We start from the raw sequence: 20,621 nt of genomic DNA, 5'->3' as shown, positions 1-20,621 counted from the left end.
CGTGTTGATCCTTCGAGGAAGTACTGCACTGTGGAAAGTTTCTCTAAAAGCTAAATTGTTTGAAAATATATAAATTTCAACTTAAATGGTCAAGATGTATCGATACGCAAGAAACTTCACAAATTTCACAAACGAACGTTTCAAATTTTGCCCAATTCTCGAATACACTTGTTTCCCGGTGTTTCATTTATTACATCGAAAGATCCAAAAGTGAAACGTATAAATTATCAATTTATTCAAAACGAAACGCGAAACTAATTTCTTTTTTTTTTATTAAGCTGGTCGAATTTCACGACAGATAACTCGCAATAAAATTAATATTTGCTCACCTTTCAGCTCTCAGTTTTCAATACTCTTCGCGGAACGAATGATTCGTGCTTCGACGAATCGGGACTAAAAATAATAGGTAATTATCGAGATAGTACAAGGATAGGGTGGTGTGTGCTCTTTGAATTTATTACACTCGGGAGAATCGTTACAATTCATCGAGCCCCGCGATTTCTTTACAAAACGAAGCTTTATTCTCATTAATTGTCAGTTACAGATCGTTCGACTTGCTACGTAGATCGCTCTTAAGGTACACTTTATCGAGTAAACAACGTTAAACTACTCCCCTAAGCTGGCCTTGCCTCTTTCACTCTTGTATCCCGATTAGAAAATATGTATCTGCTTCGTTTGTGCGTGTACGTATATTTATTTATTTATTTACTTATGTGTGCCCGCGCGCTGTCAGGCGCGTGTATGTGAACGTGTATTACGTAACGAACGGCTGACTACGGCAATAGACGGTATTCTAATCTGTCACGGTGATCGAGCTGGCTCGATCGATCGATCGATCGATCGATTAATATCGTTCACTTGGTCCACCTGGATTGTGTTATATCCGAAAGCGAATGCGGCCCTAAAACGTAAAAAAGCTCTCGAACGAAGCTAACACAGACCACGAACACGTATTCCATCGATGGAATTCATCGACAAGCACGTAACAACGACAGGCTAACCATTTATTTGCGAATCGCGGGTGCGTGACGAGTACGCTGGTTTAACGATCGCGCGACAACAAAATTCGAAACTCGTGAACGCGCGCGAATACGCGAAAGTCGTGAGCGTGCGGCGAATATCAAACGCGCGTGCGTACAATACGTTTCGTCGATCCTCTCAACATCTACCGGGTGATTCTCTCGACGATAGACTACGAAGATGTACCAACGCGACGATAGTCTCATATTTGCGTGGAGACTGATTCGTAAATACATGTTCGCGCTTCAGGGGGCATATCTGCGCATTAAGATGAACAAAAGAATTACCTACGAACGTTCGTTCTACTCATCTATGCTTAGACGATGCTTAAGTATACTTAAGTGATACCTAAGTATACTTAGATAATACCTAAGTACACTTCGATGATACCTGAGTACACTTAGATAGTACCTAAGTACACTTAAAGTATACTTAGATAATACCTAAGTATACTTAGGGAATACCTGAGTAATACCTTCAGCGATACTTAAGTATACTTAGGTAATACCTAATTGATACGTAAGTATACTTAGATAATACCTAAGTACACTTCGGTGATACCTAAGTACACTTAGATAGTACCTAAGTACACTTAAAGTATACTTAGATAATACCTAAGTATATTTAGGGAATACCTGAGTAATACCTTCAGCGATACTTAAGTATACTTAGGTAATACCTAATTGATACCTAAGTATACTTAGATAATACCTAAGTACACTTCGGTGATACCTAAGTGCTCTTAAAGTATACTTAGATAGTACCTAAGTACACTTAGGGAATACCTGCGTAATACCTTAAGTGATACTTAAGTATACTTAGGTAATACCTAAGTGATACCTAAGTATACTTGGGTATCCACAGAACTTTGCTTCCGCAGTTTCCCGATAGATGGCTCTAGCGGTAAGCGGTGGCCGAAATAAATAGATCATAGATGTCGTTCAATAAACTTGGGCATCCGTCAACATAACCCTTTAGAAACATTAATCGATATGTGTTTGTATCGTAAAGTTATTCTCGATTGAAAATGTCCGTTTGTGAGTCAAATTCTGAGGTTGAGGCTAATCGGATGCTCTCAAATACTTATGGCAAGGTCGCTATTAGCGAAAGGAGGTGTCTTACTACCCCCTCTTTAATCCATACGTCATCTTTCCAACTCCCAACTGTACACGATGTGCGAGAAACGATACAAAATGGGTTTGAAACTATTCGTGGACTTTTGGACAATTTTTTCGATTGTTCATAACTCGAAGACCAAGATGTCTAGAACGTTCGCAAAGAATATTGTTTTACTCATTTCATTGCATAGATTCATGTCCTTAAATATGCACACGCATTTCGAAATCACCCTGTACAATCTGTCGACGAGGAGGTCAGACTTCTGTTGCGTCAGAAGTCGATCGACGAATAGTTTCAAGAGAGTTATATCCCTAAGAGAGAAACGGGTCAAGATGGCGGCACTCCTCCGGAGTCTACCAGCAATAGAATCACCCTATACGAGTGAACAATGAACAAGATAGCGCGATAAATGTCGAGTGGCAGTGATCGAGCATTTAGTAAATTTAACGAAACCTCTCGATGCGCGAATCGGGAACGTAACACTCTGACGATGAACTGTTTCATCGAAACGGTTAGCATCTAGGTGCGAATTCGAGCTGACATCTAGCTAGGTATTGGCAAGAGTAAAGCACACTTTTGTACATGGACGTTTCTAACGCAACTCCAAAGACACGATCCCTTCGAAGGAGTACCGATTACACGAGACGACTTACGAAGAATCTACTTTCAACCGTTTCCTACATTTTCTCTTTCTTCATTTTAAATAACCATCTTCAATTTTCCCCGGAGAGATCCTTCCTTTGGTGTCATTCACCTACGGACACTAACTGTTTCTCCCCTCCTCTCTCTCTCTCTCTTTTATCTGCGCACCGTTTCTAATCCTCGGCGTACAATAACGATCAATGTTACGAACAACACGGGCGACATCGCTTAATTAACAAAAATACGTGGCTACGGTAGGATTGATTTCGCGCAGCGCGCTCCTGTGATCCCATTCAGACTTCTAACGATGATCGGTTGTTTGTTTGCTTACGCGCTAACGGTTAAGGTATATTACGGTGTCTCAGTAGCTAAACTGTTACCGCAACAGATCACATCGCTCGAGACTGCTCTATCAACTGGTAAAATTAACTGGTAATCTTAGATTTGCACTTATCACCATCTCTTTGTTATCGCTACATATACACACACATGCTCAGACATACCCAAACACACAAACACGCACACACACATGCACACACGTTCCCTATTAGTAACTCGCGACAGTTCGTACGACAAAAGACTACTGGAGGACACGATGGTTGTCGCTTGTCATCCGGCGCGACGCCAGTCGTACTGTGACAACTCGAGAAGACTGCATTCGGTAAAAAGTTGACTCGCTCTCTGTACCAATTCGCGGTTACACGTTCACCGGTCGTACATTGTCGTCCGATTGTTGTTGCTCGCCGCTCTGCCAGCCCGAATCCAAAGTTGTGGAGTCGCTCAGACAACACTGAGGCGTTTCCTCCTCTTGGCTGCTCCTGTAATCCCTGTAGTCTCTCTCCCTGGCTCTGTCGGTCTCTTCCTCTCGGAAGTAACCAGATGTGGCCGGACCCTCCTGAAGTTGTTCGTCGTCCTTCGCCGGGTAGTACGAGTAACGACCTTGTTGTATCACCTCGTATTGGGCGTCAGGTGCCAGGAAAGGTCCTCTTGCGTTTCTCGGCTCGTCACTGTTCGCGTAATTGTCAGACGGTATGTCACCGCTGTCAGATGGAAGTGGTAGAGGCAATCTGGATCGTTTGGAGAGTTGTCGTTTGCCCAATCGGGCCGCCAGGTAGTCCACACCCTCCGAGTGTTCCGCACCTGTGGGAATTCGATCGATTAATCGGCTACGATCGACGCTATGGACTGTTCGATATCGTATCCCCATCGGAGGTTACCGCTACCTTCTTTCTCCACGGCCAGATCGTAGAAACTGCTCTCCGGGCCGCAACAGGACGACACGTCACCGAAATACAACTCGCTCTCCGATTGCTTCGGTCCTGGATTCGCTTCCTGTTGGAACGCACCGTTCTCCACGCCCTTCAGTGGTTTCCTGATCCGTCTGCCCTTTATGGTCCCCTCGTTCCCGCCCTCCGGATCGGTGCTGTTCGAGATCTCCTCGGCGTTCTCGTAGTTGTCCGAGGGACGTTTCGCTGACCTCGATCTGTGATCTGTAACGTACGACTTTCGGGAATGATTACGTCGTGTTGTTGCCTGGAATAAGGAGATGTTGTTTATGATTTCGTGAGCAATAGGGAAGATTTTACGGGAGATTCGACGTAGAGTGTGGTATAGTGTACGAAGCTGTATTTTTTTAGGGAATTATATCTCTCGTCTTTTTGAATTGCAGAATTCTAGAAGAGTAATACACGTTGTTTTCGTTGTAATGTAATTGTAAAGTTTTTAGGTCAGGTTCGATGTCTCTTTGAATTTGAGCGTGCTAGAAGAATAATGTACGTTGTTTCGAATGCAATGCTATTGAAAAGTTTTTAGGTGTTAGCTGTTAAAGCATACTGTGCACTTTAAAAGAATATATATTTTAGAAAACTTGAATTTACTAGAAAAATAATACACGTTTTTTTTCTATTCTGATGTGAGGTGTTCGTCGCTATGCAATGTACGTTAATGACTCTATATTTTTCAGGACTATGTTTTCAGACCTACGTTTCTTATCTCGTTGAACTTGGGTTTACTGTAAGAATAATACACGCTTTGTATTTCAATTTATTGCAAGAATAATGTAAACTGTTCCTATTTCAATATACTTGAAAAGTTTTCAGATGTTGACCTCTATGGTGTACAATGTAGCGAGTTTGATCAATCTGTATTTCTCAGGAAACGACATTTCACAACGCGTTTCTGTGAACTCGAATTTACTACAAGAATAGTATACACACGTGAGACTCCTTTTACACGGTATTCATTTCAACACGATTTATTCATAGTTACACGATTTTTATTCGATTTATTCATACTTTACACATAACGTATACGTAACGTAAACGTCCAATTTCATCGTTTTTACAGTACAACAGGAGTCCTAGGTGTAATTCTAAAAGTGCGTTAAAAATAATTAACGTCAGGGTTGGTACTTTTCGAATAAAGAGTATCTTTGTCTTTTACATTTTTATATTGTTAAAAAATCTACGTTCCAATTGAAATCTATCGGAGCAATTTATTTATCATTTCTTTCTCTATTATATTTTTTTTTCAACTATTACAAAATCTACAGTTCGATCGAAATCCACCAGGGCAATTTATTTATCATACCTTTCTCAATACTATTTCTCTTCTACCATTGCAAAATCTACACTTCGATCGAAATCAACCAGGACAATTTATTCATCGTTCCCTTCCCTCTGAGCAATTTTTCACCGATTAGGTCACCAAACGCTTTTGTTTCTTTTTTACAAAACGTGAAAGTAACTAACGATAAGTACGTAGTCAAGTGTCTCGTTTACAAAGGGCATAAACCGATTATTTCTCCTCGAGGATTTTTACCTTCGTTGTTCTCGAAGTTCTCTATTCGTTTGGCGATTCTGGGCCTCTGTTCAGCCACCTGCGGTCTCCGTGCCGGGCTGTTCGGGTCGCTGTACGGCGGCGGTGGGCCCCAGAGCGGTACTGGTGCCTCCAGAACGCTGTATGAGGCCGTGCTGGGCGTGTACGGGCCCGTCTGCGCGTTCAGGACCGAGTACGGTCCGCTCGATTGGGAATTGAGAACGCTGTAAGGACCGTTGGTGTTCTCCGCGTTGGCCTCCGTTTGTCTTGCCTGGGTGTGAAAGCCGTAATTCGAGTCGGGACTGGGAGCCGGTCCTCTGGATCTGGACCAAGGTAGTCGCCATCTTCTACGAGATTAGAAAGAGACCGGTGAGTCCTTTTTACCGCTGCTAGAATTCGGTTCGAGTGGGCGCGTATTTCAAATATTATTTTTACTATTATTATTATCATTACTATTAATAATATTATTAATACTATTATTATTATTATTATTATTATTACTATTAATACTATTATTCTTATTACTATTATTATTATTATTATTGTTACTATTAATACTGTTATTAGTACTACTACTATTATTATTATTATTACTATTACTATTAATATTATTATTGTTATTACTATTAATATTGTTACTATTAATACTATTATTATTACTATTATTATTATTATTATTATTACTATTACTATTAATATTATTATTGTTATTACTATTAATATTGTTACTATTAATACTATTATTATTACTATTAATATTATTACTATTAATACTATTATTATTGCTATTAATACTATTATTATTGTTATTAATACTATTACTATTATTATTATTATTACTACTATTAATATTACTATTATCATTATTATTGTTACTATTATTATTCTTATTTTCATTTCACAGGTTTGTGGATTTCATTATAATGACGGGATTTGTTCCTTGTCATATATTTTTCCTTCACATTGTTTTCCTGACTATTGTTGCTATCTTTAGTAGTGCTGTCTTTTGCAGATTCATGTGTATTCGCGAATGCAGGCCTATTGTTAACATTACTATGGGTACTACTGCAATTGTTTGTTCATTCCATATTGTTTTTTTCTTACTACTACTACTATTATTATTACTATTACTCTTGCTAGTATTCCTACTTTTCACACTTTTGTGAGTCCTTCAGCTGTACTTGGATTCCCTTCCAAGTCGTACACTCGTCCTATACACTCGGAGTATGATTTTTCATACCATTGTTACTGTTTCTAACGATATTGCTTTTCGTACGTTTACGTGTATTTCAAAGTCCAGCTCTATTGTTGATAGATTTCGTAAGAATTCCTTCGACGCGACGCCTGTTGCGTACACAACCATGGTTATACTATCGTAACTGTTTCTTATTTCCACCTCGTACTTCACGATTTTCCCTTCTTCTTTTCACCTTACCAATGCCTATTACCTACGTCTATCAACTACTGTCTATATCTTTGTCGATTAACGCAACAATCTATAATATACGATAATTTTATTCCTACCTAGTAACGTATCTCACACTGCCTCGTATTCATAGTGTTCTCGTATATTTTCCAGTACAATAAACGCGTTCTTCTCACTCGTTAACGTCTAGTTCGTCACGTGATTGTCTCTGTGCACAGTATCGCGTCTCTCTATTATTATTTTTATTATCATCGCCATCACCATCATCCTTATTATTATTATTTCCGTTTCGAATCACGAGGGATGACGAACACGCGTTCCCCGAGGGGTGGAATATTTTTTCCAGCTAAACGAAATTTTTGCGCGCGAAACATCGCGTGCTGGTACGCGAGAGCGATCACCGAGCACGATCGCGGTTTTTGCCCCCATCGACTTCGATGGGGTACGAAAAGCAGAGGCCGTGGGTAGCGGCGCCGTTCGTCATAATTTATTCCCGGAGACGAAGAAATCCTCTCCGGGTAAACGTCGGTGAGCGGAATGGAATGCCTCGGGCTTAATTAATGCCATACATTAACGTATTACCGGAATACAATGCGTCCTGGGAGCCGCGGGATCGTTGGCTTGTTTACGAGTTTATTGCGCCCCCGCTCGCTCACCCGAGATTCGTGACACTCGTGAATGAAATCCGTTGAATATGTATCGTTCCATTCGAGAACGTACCTGCACGCCGGACATCTGAATTGCATCGATAACTGCTCAATGAAGTTCATCGCGGACCTTAAGTCGTAACGATGCGAACCGTCGTAACTGTAACCACGTTACGCGCGTTGCTACCGCGTCGATAAATATTCGATCATGTTTCCGATGGAGGTTCGGGGTCCATCGAAACGTCCAAACGTTGTTTCGATCGCGAAGAAATGATTGTAGAGTCGTTTGGGTTCGTCACGTCGAACGTGGTACGCGAGGACGGACGTTGCTACTGTGCGTCGTTGGAAAGATGACCAGCGGGACGACGGAGGGGCAAGGGGAGTCCCTGGCTCCGCCTGAACCCCGCCCTTCGCTACTCCGTAACGCCCACTACCGTACCGCTTGCTCCGCCCAGTTCGTTCGGTCGCGATCGTGATCCAGGAGGAGTGGGGGAAAGAACGAGTCGACGCGATTCGTGGTACAGCGATACACGGTTCACTTTTGAAAAATTTAGCACCCTTCCGTGATAGTTTTGCGTATTTTTCGTAAAACCGGAATCGGATATTTCTCGAGGAAAATAGTAACAGGGGAAAGCGTGGTAGTTGGTCGACGATAAAAAATATTCGTGCAATGTATCAATTGTTTTTGCAATATACTTCTAAAAACGTTACTGATTCTTTCGATCGAAACAAGTCCAAGCGCGATGTAAATCTATTTTAAATTGACCTAATGTATGCAATATTGCATAATACGTTACGCGTCTTTCCGAGTGAAAGGGATTGAGTGGGTCTTGACGAATTGACTGTCCAAATTTCAGCGAAAATTAACCGTGCATTATTCCATTAAGTTGTTCGGAAAGTCGTTTCGTTTTTTTTGGTGAAAATGAAACACGATTTGTTTAGAGCGTGTAAACATTTTATAAAATTATATATTCTCCATTTTGGAAAACGAAATGACCTTCCAAACGACCCAGTATTTAGTTTCGTTTCGACACCTCCCATTCCCACTCTTTGTCAGTCGACGAAATACGCCCAACTATTTCTTCCAATAATACACCGCGATCGAGAACACGCCCACATGGAGGCGTGACCAGTTCCGCCACGCCCACTCGCGCGTAGCTTTCGCCCGTCAACTTTTCAGCGACTCACAGTAGATAAGGAGGTCTGGATACGTCGAACGAGTATTGAGGATAAAAAATATTGCGTACCTCGACGGTGCCAAATCGGGATTCGGCGTGTAGAGATTTCCCGGCGTCTGTGCCCACCAGGGACTAGCACCGCCGCAATCGTTGCAACATCCACAGGAACCAGTTGGCGGTCCCACGGTGCCTCCCTGACCGTACAGAGATCTGCATCTGAGTTCCAACTGCTCCCAGTACATCTTCTTCTTCTCGTGACTCAACAACTGGTACACCAGCATGCACGAGAATATGCAGGCCAAGATTCCTGCGACCGAGACGCCGAACAAGGCTCTCAGGCAGGCGTGCAGGGCACCGTGTACCGCCTCGCAGTGAGGAGTGCCCTCGAAGAGGACCCCGGGATCGCCCTCTGGTGCCCCATAACACGTGCACGACCTGACGGAACAATTACCGTGTGAATGAACGCGAATTTCGATCCCGTAGCAAGGAATCGGTACCGGTACCTAGCTTTCACCGTGTAGACGCATTTTCGCAGTCCCTGAAGCCGCGACATGTGTATCACAGTCGTCGTGACGGTGACCAGGACGCATACCAACGCGCAGACTACACCGACCGATCCGCAGACCTTCATCTGTAAGAAAAAAAGAAAAAAAAATGAAGCACACGATTCAACGATGAAACTGTCTGCGACGGGTATCTTCGTACGAGTCACGGTGTATGCTTACCAGAAGACCGTATCTGTGCTTCCGCCTCGCGAGTAGCATCGTAAACAGACCCATTAAAATTAACTGTAAAACGCATTGAATGTAAATTATTATCTCGTGGCGATTAGACGATCGCTAGGCAAAGGGGGCGGGTGTTCTCGTTGTGAACGCGTGGACGCGATATGGGAATTCGTACAGAAAAGCAGTGTCTACGTTTAAAGGAGGATCGGGTTAATAGATTCCGATCTGCGCCTCTCACCATTATGCCAGGAATGTAAGATGGTACAGTCTCAAAGAGCGCTAGGCTGGCCGTGTGGGCTGAAAGGACCGCGTGCACCGCCAAAAAGAGACTACCGACCGCAGCGCTCAGCCCGCCACAAAGGCAACAAAGGACAACGTACTTCTTGCAGCAACCACCTTCGCCGGTGTGGCCTGTAAAAGAAAAATCGGTCACAGATAGCCGCGGAACTGTACGCGGGGAATTCGAAGAAAACCGATGATGCGGAGGGTGGGGGTGTGTGGGGGAAATCTTCGAGGAGGATTTCCTTTTTAGGGGAGACAATAACTTTCGTGCTACGAGTGCAACTTTCTGCTGAATAAAGAATCTAAAGGGTAGGGTTAGCACTTTGAACATAATTTGGAAATTATCGATGATGTTTTTTGGTTTTTTTGGTTGGGGAGAGAGAGGGTAGTTTTTGACAACGAGATGCAATTTTTTGGTAAATAAAGAATCTAAGAGGGTAAGGTTAGTACTTAGAACATGATTTAAAAATTATTGATGAAGTCTTTTAGTTTTTTGAATTGGGAAAAGAGTAAGTAGTCTTTGACATCGAAATGCAATTTTTTGCTAAATAAAAAATTCAAGAAAGTGAGGTTAGTACTTTGAATATGGTTTAAAAATTATTGATGAAGTTTCTTTAGTTTTTTCGGTTGAGGAAAGAGTAATTTTTGACATCGAGGTGCAATTTTCTACTAAATAAAGAATCCAAAATGGTAAGAGTATCACTTTAAACAAACTTTGTAAATTATCGACAAGACGAATAGTTTTTAGTTTCTCGGTCTTAAAAGAGATGCTAGTTTCCGAGATTTACTTATTAGTTTATTTACATGCACGAACCTTTTAATATATACGTAAAAAAGAATACAAAAGCAACTGTAAAAGAAATATAGACAACACACGAGAGAGATTACGTCTAAAAGTAATGTGAGAGCTAAAGAAATTAGTTAGGAAGCTAATTGCAGAAATTTTTCACATCAATAATTATTCGATTGATAGAAATAAATTGGTCGTAAAGTGTGCGATGCGTTTCACAGCAAAGAAAGATACAAGTCCTTCTACACCCAGGAGAAATGTTTCATTTTAAGTAATCAGCACGTTTGAAACTGTATATGCAAAAAGTAAATTTAAATGCAATCTTGTGTTGAAGAAAAAATCAAAAGTCGTAGATGGAGCACTTTAAACCCGTTTATTTATAATATTATCGACGAGAAGAACAGTTTCTCAGGTTCGAGTAAGAAAGTGGTTTTCGAAATCTGGATGCAATTTCAGGTCGAAGAAACAATCTCCAATGATGAATATAGCACCCTGAACCCGATTCAGAGATCATCGACGAGCTAAATGGTGTCTTAGTTTCCAAAGAGGTAGTTTTCGAAATCTGGATGCAATTTCAGGTCGGAGAAACAATCACCAATGGTAAATATAGCACCCTGAACGCGAATCAGAGATCATCGACGAGCTAAATGGTGTCTTACTTTCCAAAGAGGTAGTTTTCGAAATCTGGATGCAATTTCAGGTCGAAGAAACAATCTGCAATGGTAAATCTAGCACCCTGAACGTGATTCAGAGATCATCGACGAGCTAAATGGTGTCTTAGTTTCCAAAGAGGTAGTTTTCAAAATCAGGATGTGATATGCCATAAAAAAAAGAAATTGTAAGTTAAAGACATAGTACTCTTTCGGAAATCATTGACGAGAGATCTCGAACGGTGTGTCTCAGTTCTGAGAGAGAGAGAGAGAGAGAGAGAGAAGGTAGCCTTCGAGATCGGATCTCGGTCGTCGTCTGTATCGCTTCGAGGGATCTCGTTGAAACACGAAATAGCCAAATGAAGGTTGGTTTTTTGGTGGCCAAAAACGGAATCCTTTGTACGCGCTATCGACCCTTTTCAGAAATGGTCCCGCACGACTTATTCCCGTCGTGCTGGTTCCTTCTCTCGAGGATAATGATTGTCCTCGCGTGAGAACCCAACAACGGGAGCCTCGATCCGACCACAATGAGAAACGTGCCGCGAGAGACATTCTTCGAATCTCGCTTGGTCGTTGATTAACTTCTGGGTCAATTTTCATCGCTCGCTCGCGTTCATTGATTACGTTTGGAGATTGGCCGTCGTATCCAAAAACGCAAAAACCTTCAACGATCCTTCGTTAATTGTCTCCATTGTAACCACCTTGTTCGCGGAATCTACCGAGTGCTCACCATCGATGGTAGAAGGAGTTACCATCCGGTAACGTTGAATAGAGGATTTTGTGTAAAATTACACCCGAAACACTGTTCTATAGGATTACGAGACACCCTCCCTTAGATCTCAGGTAGTCTCGACATGAAAGACTGTTTTATAGGACCAGAAGACACCCTTAGATCTCAGGTAGTCCCGATCTGAAACACTGTTCCGTAGGACTAGAAGACACCCTTAGATCTCAGGTAGTCCCGAAGATTTCTCTGTCTTTTAAGGGCGCGTTTACCTTTCCGACACGATCAAAACACTCCCCCATAGGACTAAACGGTACCCTTAGACCTCAAACAGTATCATAATATTCTTTTTTTCTCCTGGAAGCTCGATTACTCTTGTCGACACGACTGAAACGCTCTCTTATAGATCCAAAACACATACCTAGTTTTCAGGTTGTCCCGGTGCGTTCTCTTTTCTTTAGAAGCACGTTTACTTTCCTCGTGCGGTTAAAATACTCCCTCATAGGATTAAAACACACCCTTAGACTTCAAGTTGTCTCTACGCGTATTTGTTTACTCGTGGAAGCACGTTTATTTTTCTGACGCGACTGAAACATTGTTCTACAAGACTAAAATACAACCTTAGATTTTAAGTCATCCTGAAACGTTCTTCTTTTCATGTGAAAACACATTTACTCTTCTCGACGCGACTGAAACGCTCTCTTACAGATCCAAAACACATACCTAGTCTTCAGGTTGTCCCTACGCGTTCTCCGTTTCTCCTGAAAGCTCGTTCATTTTCCTCACACCGATTAAAATATTATATTTTACATAATAATTCCCACACTCGATTAAAATACTTCCCCATAGAATTAAAAGACACCCTTAGAAAAATCTCGATCCTACCACAACGAGAAAACATTCTTCGAATCCAACTCCCTGATCGATTACCTTCTGGTTCGATTTCGACTACTCGTTCTCGTTCGTCGATTACCTTTCACCATCGGTCGTCGTTTTTAAAAACGTTCAACGGTCCTTCGTTAATTTCCCTCCCCCGTCCCTCCCTTTTGTAACTTCCTTATCCACGAAGTCGAGCGATTATTCGCCCTCGATGATTCTCGATCCGGTAACGTCGACGATAGGATTTTATCCGAAATCACGCTCGCGTAGAAAATTGCCAGCACTCGAGTCAAGCATCCTACCGCCGATTTTTCGCGGCTCGATGTATAACAGAGGTCCCGTTCTCTCGCGGTTCAGGGCCTCGACTTTTGTTGTCAAAGCTACGCGCCGATTCAGCCGACTACGCTGTATTGGAAATTCCCCGGATGAATGTCGAGCGATGGAAGCGTCTGTACCACGTCGCTTCAAAGACAATAGAAGATTCTTTCTCCGAGGGATAGAGATAGAGTCGCCAGAGCTGAACTTTTTAATCAGGTTTCCCATTAATAAAGAAGAATACCGTGCGGTTCTATAGAGCTACCAGAGGGAACAAGCCGAGAGATCATCTTCCGTAATTAAAAATCTAATTATTTTTCTGCCGACGAGCAAAGTACATTGAAGATATTAGGCAGGTGATTCGAAATTGAAAAATTCTCTCGAAACGAGAGAATGGCTACGCGCCTATCTGTAAAGGGTCCTGGCTCGTTCGGTGCAATTTACAGTCGACATTCTTTCGAACGACGCTAACAAAAACCAATCCGTGACTTTTTCGCGTTTCGACAAACGCGACGCCATTATTCGACGAAATAAATCTCGGGCCAGAGGATTCGAATTCTTTTTTTTTTTTTCTTTTCCTATTTTTCTTTTTTTTTTCTCTCGGTTTCCTTTGACGCGATTTGCGTCAAAGACGAAACGGATTCTCCACGGTCGGGGAATTTCCCCTCTCAATGACTCGAAAATCCTTTTCACGGACTTCAATGTGCACAACCTTGGCGTAACAGTTTACCGCGGGCCCTCCATTGAAATCGCCACGGAAAATCGTTTCACCGAATACCTCGGGAATACCTGCTCCCAGGCTTGCTGAATGCAACTGAAATTTAAGGCGGAATCGTCGAACCGCACCTGCGCTACCTGTATCGGCGCAGATCCGAGAAAATCGTTCCTTTTCGGGGCCAGCCAAGCGTAAGTACACGTCTCGATGGTAAATAGATACAGTGGATTTTCCAATTTCCCTCGAAACAACGATCGTTGGGTCCCATCGTGCAATAAATTGTCTTCTACGTGGAAATCGGTAAACGTGTAACTTCTACGCCATTGTAGTGTTACGTTCAGTGTAAATTAGAAGCGTTTCAGTTTGTTCTCGGTTACTGTGACAATCCACGATTACAAATTTTGAAGGATCGTAAAGGTATTGAATTACATCTTTCGTGTATCAAATCGTTGAACTTATAACTTCTACGCCATTGTAGTGTTACGTTCAGTGTAAATTAGAAGCGTTTCAGTTTGTTCTCGATTACTGTGACAGTCCACGATTACAAATTTTGAAGGATCGTGAAAGTACTGAATTACATCTTTCGTGTACCAAATTATTAAACGTATAACTTCTACGCCATTGTAGTGTTACGTTCAGTGTAAATTAGAAGCGTTTCAGTTTGTTCTCGATTACTGTGACAATCCACAATTACAAATTTTGAAGGATCGTGAAGGTACTGAATTACATTTTCTACGATTAGCAGTAACTTTGAAATGTTTCGTACATGAAATCGTTAAATGTGTAACTTCTACGCCATTGTAGTGTTCACTTTACGTTCTGTGTAAATTAAGAGTTTCAATCTATTCTCGATTACTGTGACAATCCACGATTACAAATTTCGAAAGATGGTAAAGCTTACCATCTTAGATAATTGCATCTTTTATTACAAAAGTATTTTCGTATCGATACCTAGATCAATTTAAACACGTATTTCAATGTTTATGAACACTTTCCAAGCTAAGAGCAGGATCTTATCAAAGACTAATATTCTTTTCGCAACTATTGTACTGATAAATCAGAACCATGATACCTCTGTGTAAAAGTCTTCCGTGTGAACTTGTAATCATTAACCATTGTAGAGCAAATCATTACAACTTAACGGAATCATTATCTCGAATCTGCATAGCTACTAATTAGGTATGTAAATATAAAAGTGCAATGGAAGACATAAATCATACTACTTGACAGTGCTATCTCTATAACGCACGAAAAGCAAAGCTAACTAGACAATTACAAGCAAAGAGACTTCTCTCTTAAAAGCTATCTAGGATCTATAATTGCTCGGGCAAATGTTTAAACTTGCACATGTATTTTTACCTTTTTGGAAAACTGTAATTCAAAAGTGTAACGTAATTATACAAACTGAAGTATTAAGCAAATATTGCATACATACATAATACTGATCCCCAAGAACACATATACATATCACATATACATATATACATACGTATATTTATATATATACATACACATATATACATAATGATCGAATAGTGATCCCTGAGAACAGTACACGGTTAAATAGCAATTTTCAAAATTGTCCATTCCATGTCTACGGAATTCGGTTGCTAAAATACACTGTGACCATATTTTTCAACCAAAAAGGAGAAAAAAGAAAGAAAGAAAAATAGAAAAACTCGTTCATCGGAGCCACCGTGAGTTCCACGAACGAAACACATATTTCGCGATTCGAGCCGCGTTCGCTCGCTTTTATCCGAATCGAAAACCACTCGATACGAGGCGAGGTTTTTCGAAATTTTACGGAGCTTCGCCTCTGGCACAGGCATCGAACGTTCTTTATCAAGGAACTCGTCGATACCTATTTATACAGCAACCTTTCCTCGTCCACGTGACCTTCCACCACGGTGTAACATATTTCTCTACGCGAGCAAAAATAGAACATGGATGCTAGAAAAGTCATTGGTGGCGTTACGCGATGATATCGTGTTATTGTACAGGGTGTCTCTTGGCACGTGAAAACTATCTCGAGTACAGATTTGGAACCTAAGAATGGAAAAAGAAAGTTCGTACAAACAAATACACGATACGACTTTCTTTTCAAGATTAGTTACAAGTTACAGATTATTTTGCAATAATTGTTTCTGTACAGAGATACTGCTCGAAGTGACTACCATCAGCTTCGCTACCGAAATATTATTAATTCTCGAATTAATATTATTGATTCTCGAACGGAATAAATCCAATGGTGTACGGACTTGACAATAGATATTTTATAGAAACTACGTTGACGTGGAATTTCAATATTATCAATCAAAGTTCTATGAACTATCTATTTTAAACGTCTCCATGGGTAAAAATGGGCTGGATTTGAATCCAGAAATCGAGGTGGCCAGGAAATTGAACTTCCACATCCATTTCCTAGAAAATCGATGATCTATATAGTGTCTAGCGTGTTGGCTGAACCCGTGACGAACACCGAGCCAATATTTGCATTGTGCGTGTCTTGTGTTCGTAAAGAATTATTGCTACGTGGAAAAAAAGCTTTCGTACGAAGTATATGTTTGCACGAGACTTTTTTCCTTATTTTCGTATCCGAGAATCCATACTTGCGATACTTTGTGTCAACAATTCTGTAATGGAAAGTTGGACGCACGTTTTCGAAACATCGAGTCGATGTTTAATCCCTGTGTGTACAATTTCTTTTTATAAAAAATCACGAGGCTAACGTAAACATGGACGAACAAGTGCGTCAAGTTTTTGTACAAAAAAATCTTACGGTTTCTTTGGAAAAAAATCAAGAAGAAGTTGATGGTTTTCTGATAGATTTCCAGAAGACTCGTTTAAACTTTATGTAAACAATTAAAATGTTCAACTTTGTTGAACAACCGAAGTACAACCAACAGATATATATATATATATAATAGTTATTAGTTGGTTTGTTAACGAGTTTGATTTCCCTTTGTGCATAGCATTACGATACACCAGATACTTAGTGATTATTTTTATTTCGTATATTCTCTAAGCTATAAATTTTCTTTTCCTATAATATACCGAACGCTGTTTTAAACAATCTAAGTGAAAAATTACTCAAAAATATGATAGAGTTCCATGCTAGAGTTCCATGCTAATTTCTATCTCGAATTTCTGTTAATAATTTCTTTAAATTATATATACTTTGTTTTATACGAATACTGAACTATCTCGACAACAGGCATATGATAAGTTTGAACATTAGTTGCTTAAAATTGTGAAGATAAATTTTTCTTTGCAAAATATCGATCGAGGTAAAACTGTGGGACAATTCTGCGATATTTTAACAAGATGACGGTTAATTATTAAAAGAAATGTACAAATGGGTACCTGAATACCCAGTTGTGCACAGAATTGTTAAATCTCCATCGAGGAACTTTCCCGATCAAAACTTCGCCAAATTGGCCTATTTCCACTGGGACACGATCTAGTTAAAATGTCGTAAACGTTTAAAATATTATTTCACCGACAACGTATCGACAAGCGTTTGTTTCGTTCGATTTCCATTTCAAGGAATACGGTTAATTATTGAAAGAAATGTAGAAATGGGTACCTTGTGCACATAAGGGTTAATTATCGTTCATCGAGGAACTTTTCCAATCAAAACTTCACCAAGGTGGTCTATTATCCAAGGGGACACGATGATTTTGTTAAAAAGTCAAATGTACGAACTTTTCTATTGTATAATAATAGTTATCGGCAACTTCTTAAAAAGTTAAACGTGTAAAATATTCTCTCATAGTGATCGATATCTTAAAAAATCAAACGTGTAAAATATTATCTCGTAGTAATCAACATCTTAACAAATCAAACGTGCAAAATATTTTCACGTAGTAATCGATATCTTAAAAAATCAAACGTGCAAAATATTATCTCGTAGTAATTAACATCTTAAATATCAATCGTACAAAATATTATATCATAGTTATCGACAACTCTGAAAAAATCAATCGTGCAAAATATTATCTCGTAGTAATCAACATCTTAAATATCAATTGTACGAAATATTATATCATAGTTATCGACAACTCTGAAAAAATCAATCGTACAAAATATTATACCATAGTTATCGACAACGCTCCCCTAGTCGCAAATTTTGTTCGATTTCCATTGACAAGAACACGTTCAATTATTAAAAGAAACGTACAAATGGGTACCTTGTGGACACAAGGGTTAATTATCGTTCATCGAGAAACTTTTCCGATCAAAACTTTGCCAAATTGGTCAGCGTCCAGCGGGACACGATCTACTTAAAAAATCGCTAACTACTCCCCCGTACTTACAGACGAGACACCCCATACTTAATTTTCCAAACGCAAAAAAAAAAACTAGATCAGTTTCTCCTCTCCCAAAGATTTCGTTCGCGAGTACACATAATTTAATTCTTATTCATTCTTTGACTTAATTCTCGTTCATCGAGAAACCTTCCCGATCAAACCTTCACCAAATTTCTCCAATGAAACACGATCTACTTAAAAAATCGCTAACTACTCTCCCATACTTACAGACGAGACCCCCTCATCTTAATTTTCCAAACGCAAAAAAAAAAACTACATCAGTTTCTCCTCCCCAAAGATTTCGATCGCAAGTACACATAATTTAATTCTCGTTCATCGAGAAACCTTCACCAAATTTGTCCAATGAGACACAATCTCCTAAAAAACTCGCAAACCTCCAAAATATTCTCCCGTACTTACAGACGAGACACCCTCAACTTAATTTCCCAACCGTAAAAAAAAAAAAAAAAACCACGTCAGTTTCTCCTCCCGGAAGGTTTCGATCGCGAGTAAATTCGCGTTCGAATTAATTACCGCGGTCGACTTTGTCGCGCCAGAGGCGATTCAACGAGCGTGCTAATAGCGGATTATACGTGCACGAATGGTGGATACGGAACCGGGTCGGTGGTACCGATTGATAAATTAACAAGAAGGGTTAATCGGCGTACCGCAGGGGTGAGGATAATGCGATATCGGGAAGTGCGCGTGGTTTGCCGGATGCGGCAAGTGGGAATGCGAGTGCGCCGCCATTGTGAACGGGTAACCCTGGTTATCCATCTCCATTTCCGTTCCGAGCCGACATCTCACTATCTGGAGCACTGGATATCCTTCCATCTTCCACGATTTCACGATGTGTAGCTGTGGTGGTAGTCACGGTCCAAGTTCACCAACTTTGATTTCGTCGAGTCTCTCTCTCTATATATATTCCTCTCTCTCTTTCTCTCTCTCTCTGTTTCTCTTTTGTCTTGGTCACGAGCAGCGACACACGTGGCACGATGTTTATCTCCGACAGAGACGGAAACAGTACGCGTTGCGATCGCGTCCCGCACACGGTTTACCGCGTGCCGACGTACCACGTCCCGTAATCCGCGCAAGCTTGCGGATAAATCGAAGCGGACGTTACGTGCACGCACGTATCCTCCACGACGCTTTTATCGACCACGTTTGCGCATCACGTGTCACCCCGCGATGGGGATATCGTTACCTCAAGGTCAGATCACCCTCGTTTCTGCACTTTTCCCATCGATCGGTCCGCGATCTCGCGACAACGATCGCCCTAGGACGACCACGTCCCACGTCTTTACTACCGCGACCGTAATAGTACTCTTACACGGAAACGGAAGACACTGAACCCCCCAACTCGTCCACAAGTGTTCCTCGCTTTACCCGAAAGCGGGTTTACCTACTTCGCTGGGATCGAAACACTATCGTGGGACTGAAACAAACCCCATGACAACGAACGGTAGACGAGTAGACGGTAGACCAATTGTCTTTCCTCACAAGTTGTCCTCTCTCCCTCCTGGAAACGCGTTTCCTTTCCTCACGCGATCGAAACACTCTCTTCTACCACCGAAAGACACTTTTGGTTCTCAGGTTCCTTGTTCCACCTGGAAACGCGCTTACCCTTCTCGAAGCAATTAGAACACTCTTGTATGAGACACCTTTACACGTTGAATCCTCTTAACGAGTTCCCTTTACCTCTCGCGCGTTCACTTTCCTCGCAAGACCAAAATACTCTCACCTATGACCAAAAGATCGTTCTCACCCTCGACACCGTTTCTTCTCTATTCCTATCAACGATACGTTCTTCTCGATACGAGACACCCTCACGCGTCGAATCCTCTCGTCGAGTTCTCCTTTCCACCTGGGAACACGTTTACTTGCCTCGTGCGTGCGAAACGTCTCTTCGACGATTAGAAAACACCCTTAGACGCGTCTCCGTAAGACACTTTTCTACCTGAGACGATCCCAACTTGTCCGTATCTCTCTTCTCGCGTTTCTCGCGATCAGTTTCCTCGCGTTAGCGTCCTCGCGCGTTCTAGTCGGCCAGTTCGAGACGAATAGACACGAGAGTTGACCGTCCACGAGATCTCTGTCGGGCCGCACGCTGGGGTGTCCCACAGGTGGTGGTGGTGGTGGTGAATACGGGCCCGTGTGGTACGAGCTCAATGGTCCCGTTGCGTGGGAATCGATGATGGCATTAGGTTCGCGTTTGTACGGTCCCGTGATCGTCTCGTTGTTGAGAAACGTGTACGTGTCGCGGCTTGTTGTTCGATTCGCAGCATTCTTCGACACGGTGCTCCTGCTCTCGGTTGGTGCGAGCCAACGACTGGTCGATATACCGTGACGATTCGAGCGACTCGACGCGGTCGAGGGTCGAAA

General features: G+C 41.4%; 1 protein-coding gene and 1 long non-coding RNA gene across 5 annotated transcripts in view; one reads left to right on the top strand and one right to left on the bottom strand.

Annotated features, from left to right (window-relative positions):
- LOC143153079 (uncharacterized) overlaps positions 1–20,621 on the top strand; it is an 80,407-nt gene that overhangs the window by 56,735 nt on the left and 3,051 nt on the right. The gene's annotated exons all lie outside the window — the stretch shown is intronic.
- Positions 436–20,555, bottom strand: LOC143153075 (uncharacterized). 3 transcript variants are annotated; one of them, XM_076323870.1, is made up of 8 exons: positions 18,908–20,555; positions 9,813–9,985; positions 9,575–9,637; positions 9,353–9,480; positions 8,919–9,284; positions 5,602–5,945; positions 4,005–4,271; positions 436–3,921 (listed from the first exon to the last, which is right to left on the bottom strand). In XM_076323870.1, exons 1-8 carry the CDS (start codon positions 19,071–19,073, stop codon positions 3,479–3,481), a joined length of 1,950 nt encoding a protein of 649 aa, XP_076179985.1. In that variant the 5' UTR covers positions 19,074–20,555; the 3' UTR covers positions 436–3,478. The 3 variants fall into 3 exon arrangements, with proteins under 3 accessions (XP_076179985.1, XP_076179986.1, XP_076179983.1); XM_076323871.1 differs by having other exon boundaries at positions 19,040–20,555; XM_076323868.1 differs by lacking the exon at positions 18,908–20,555 and having other exon boundaries at positions 9,813–10,395.

This window comes from Ptiloglossa arizonensis, chromosome 12 (assembly GCF_051014685.1).
Source record: "Ptiloglossa arizonensis isolate GNS036 chromosome 12, iyPtiAriz1_principal, whole genome shotgun sequence".
Taxonomy (NCBI): Eukaryota; Metazoa; Arthropoda; class Insecta; order Hymenoptera; family Colletidae; genus Ptiloglossa; species Ptiloglossa arizonensis.
The sequence above is the reverse complement of the archived record's forward strand: the minus strand, read 5'-3'. Positions and strand labels throughout refer to the sequence as shown.

Bases quoted from the DNA above. Each gene is read 5' to 3' on its own strand.
- LOC143153075 (XM_076323868.1), bottom strand. From the start codon at position 10,187: ATGTTCAAAGTGCTAACCCTACCCTTTAGATTCTTTATTCAGCAGAAA. The intron at 9,638-9,812 runs GTGAGAGGCGCA...TGCGTTTTACAG, and splicing joins CTTACATTCCTGGCATAATG to TTAATTTTAATGGGTCTGTT. The intron at 3,922-4,004 runs GTAGCGGTAACC...GAATTCCCACAG, and splicing joins TCTGGCCGTGGAGAAAGAAG to GTGCGGAACACTCGGAGGGT.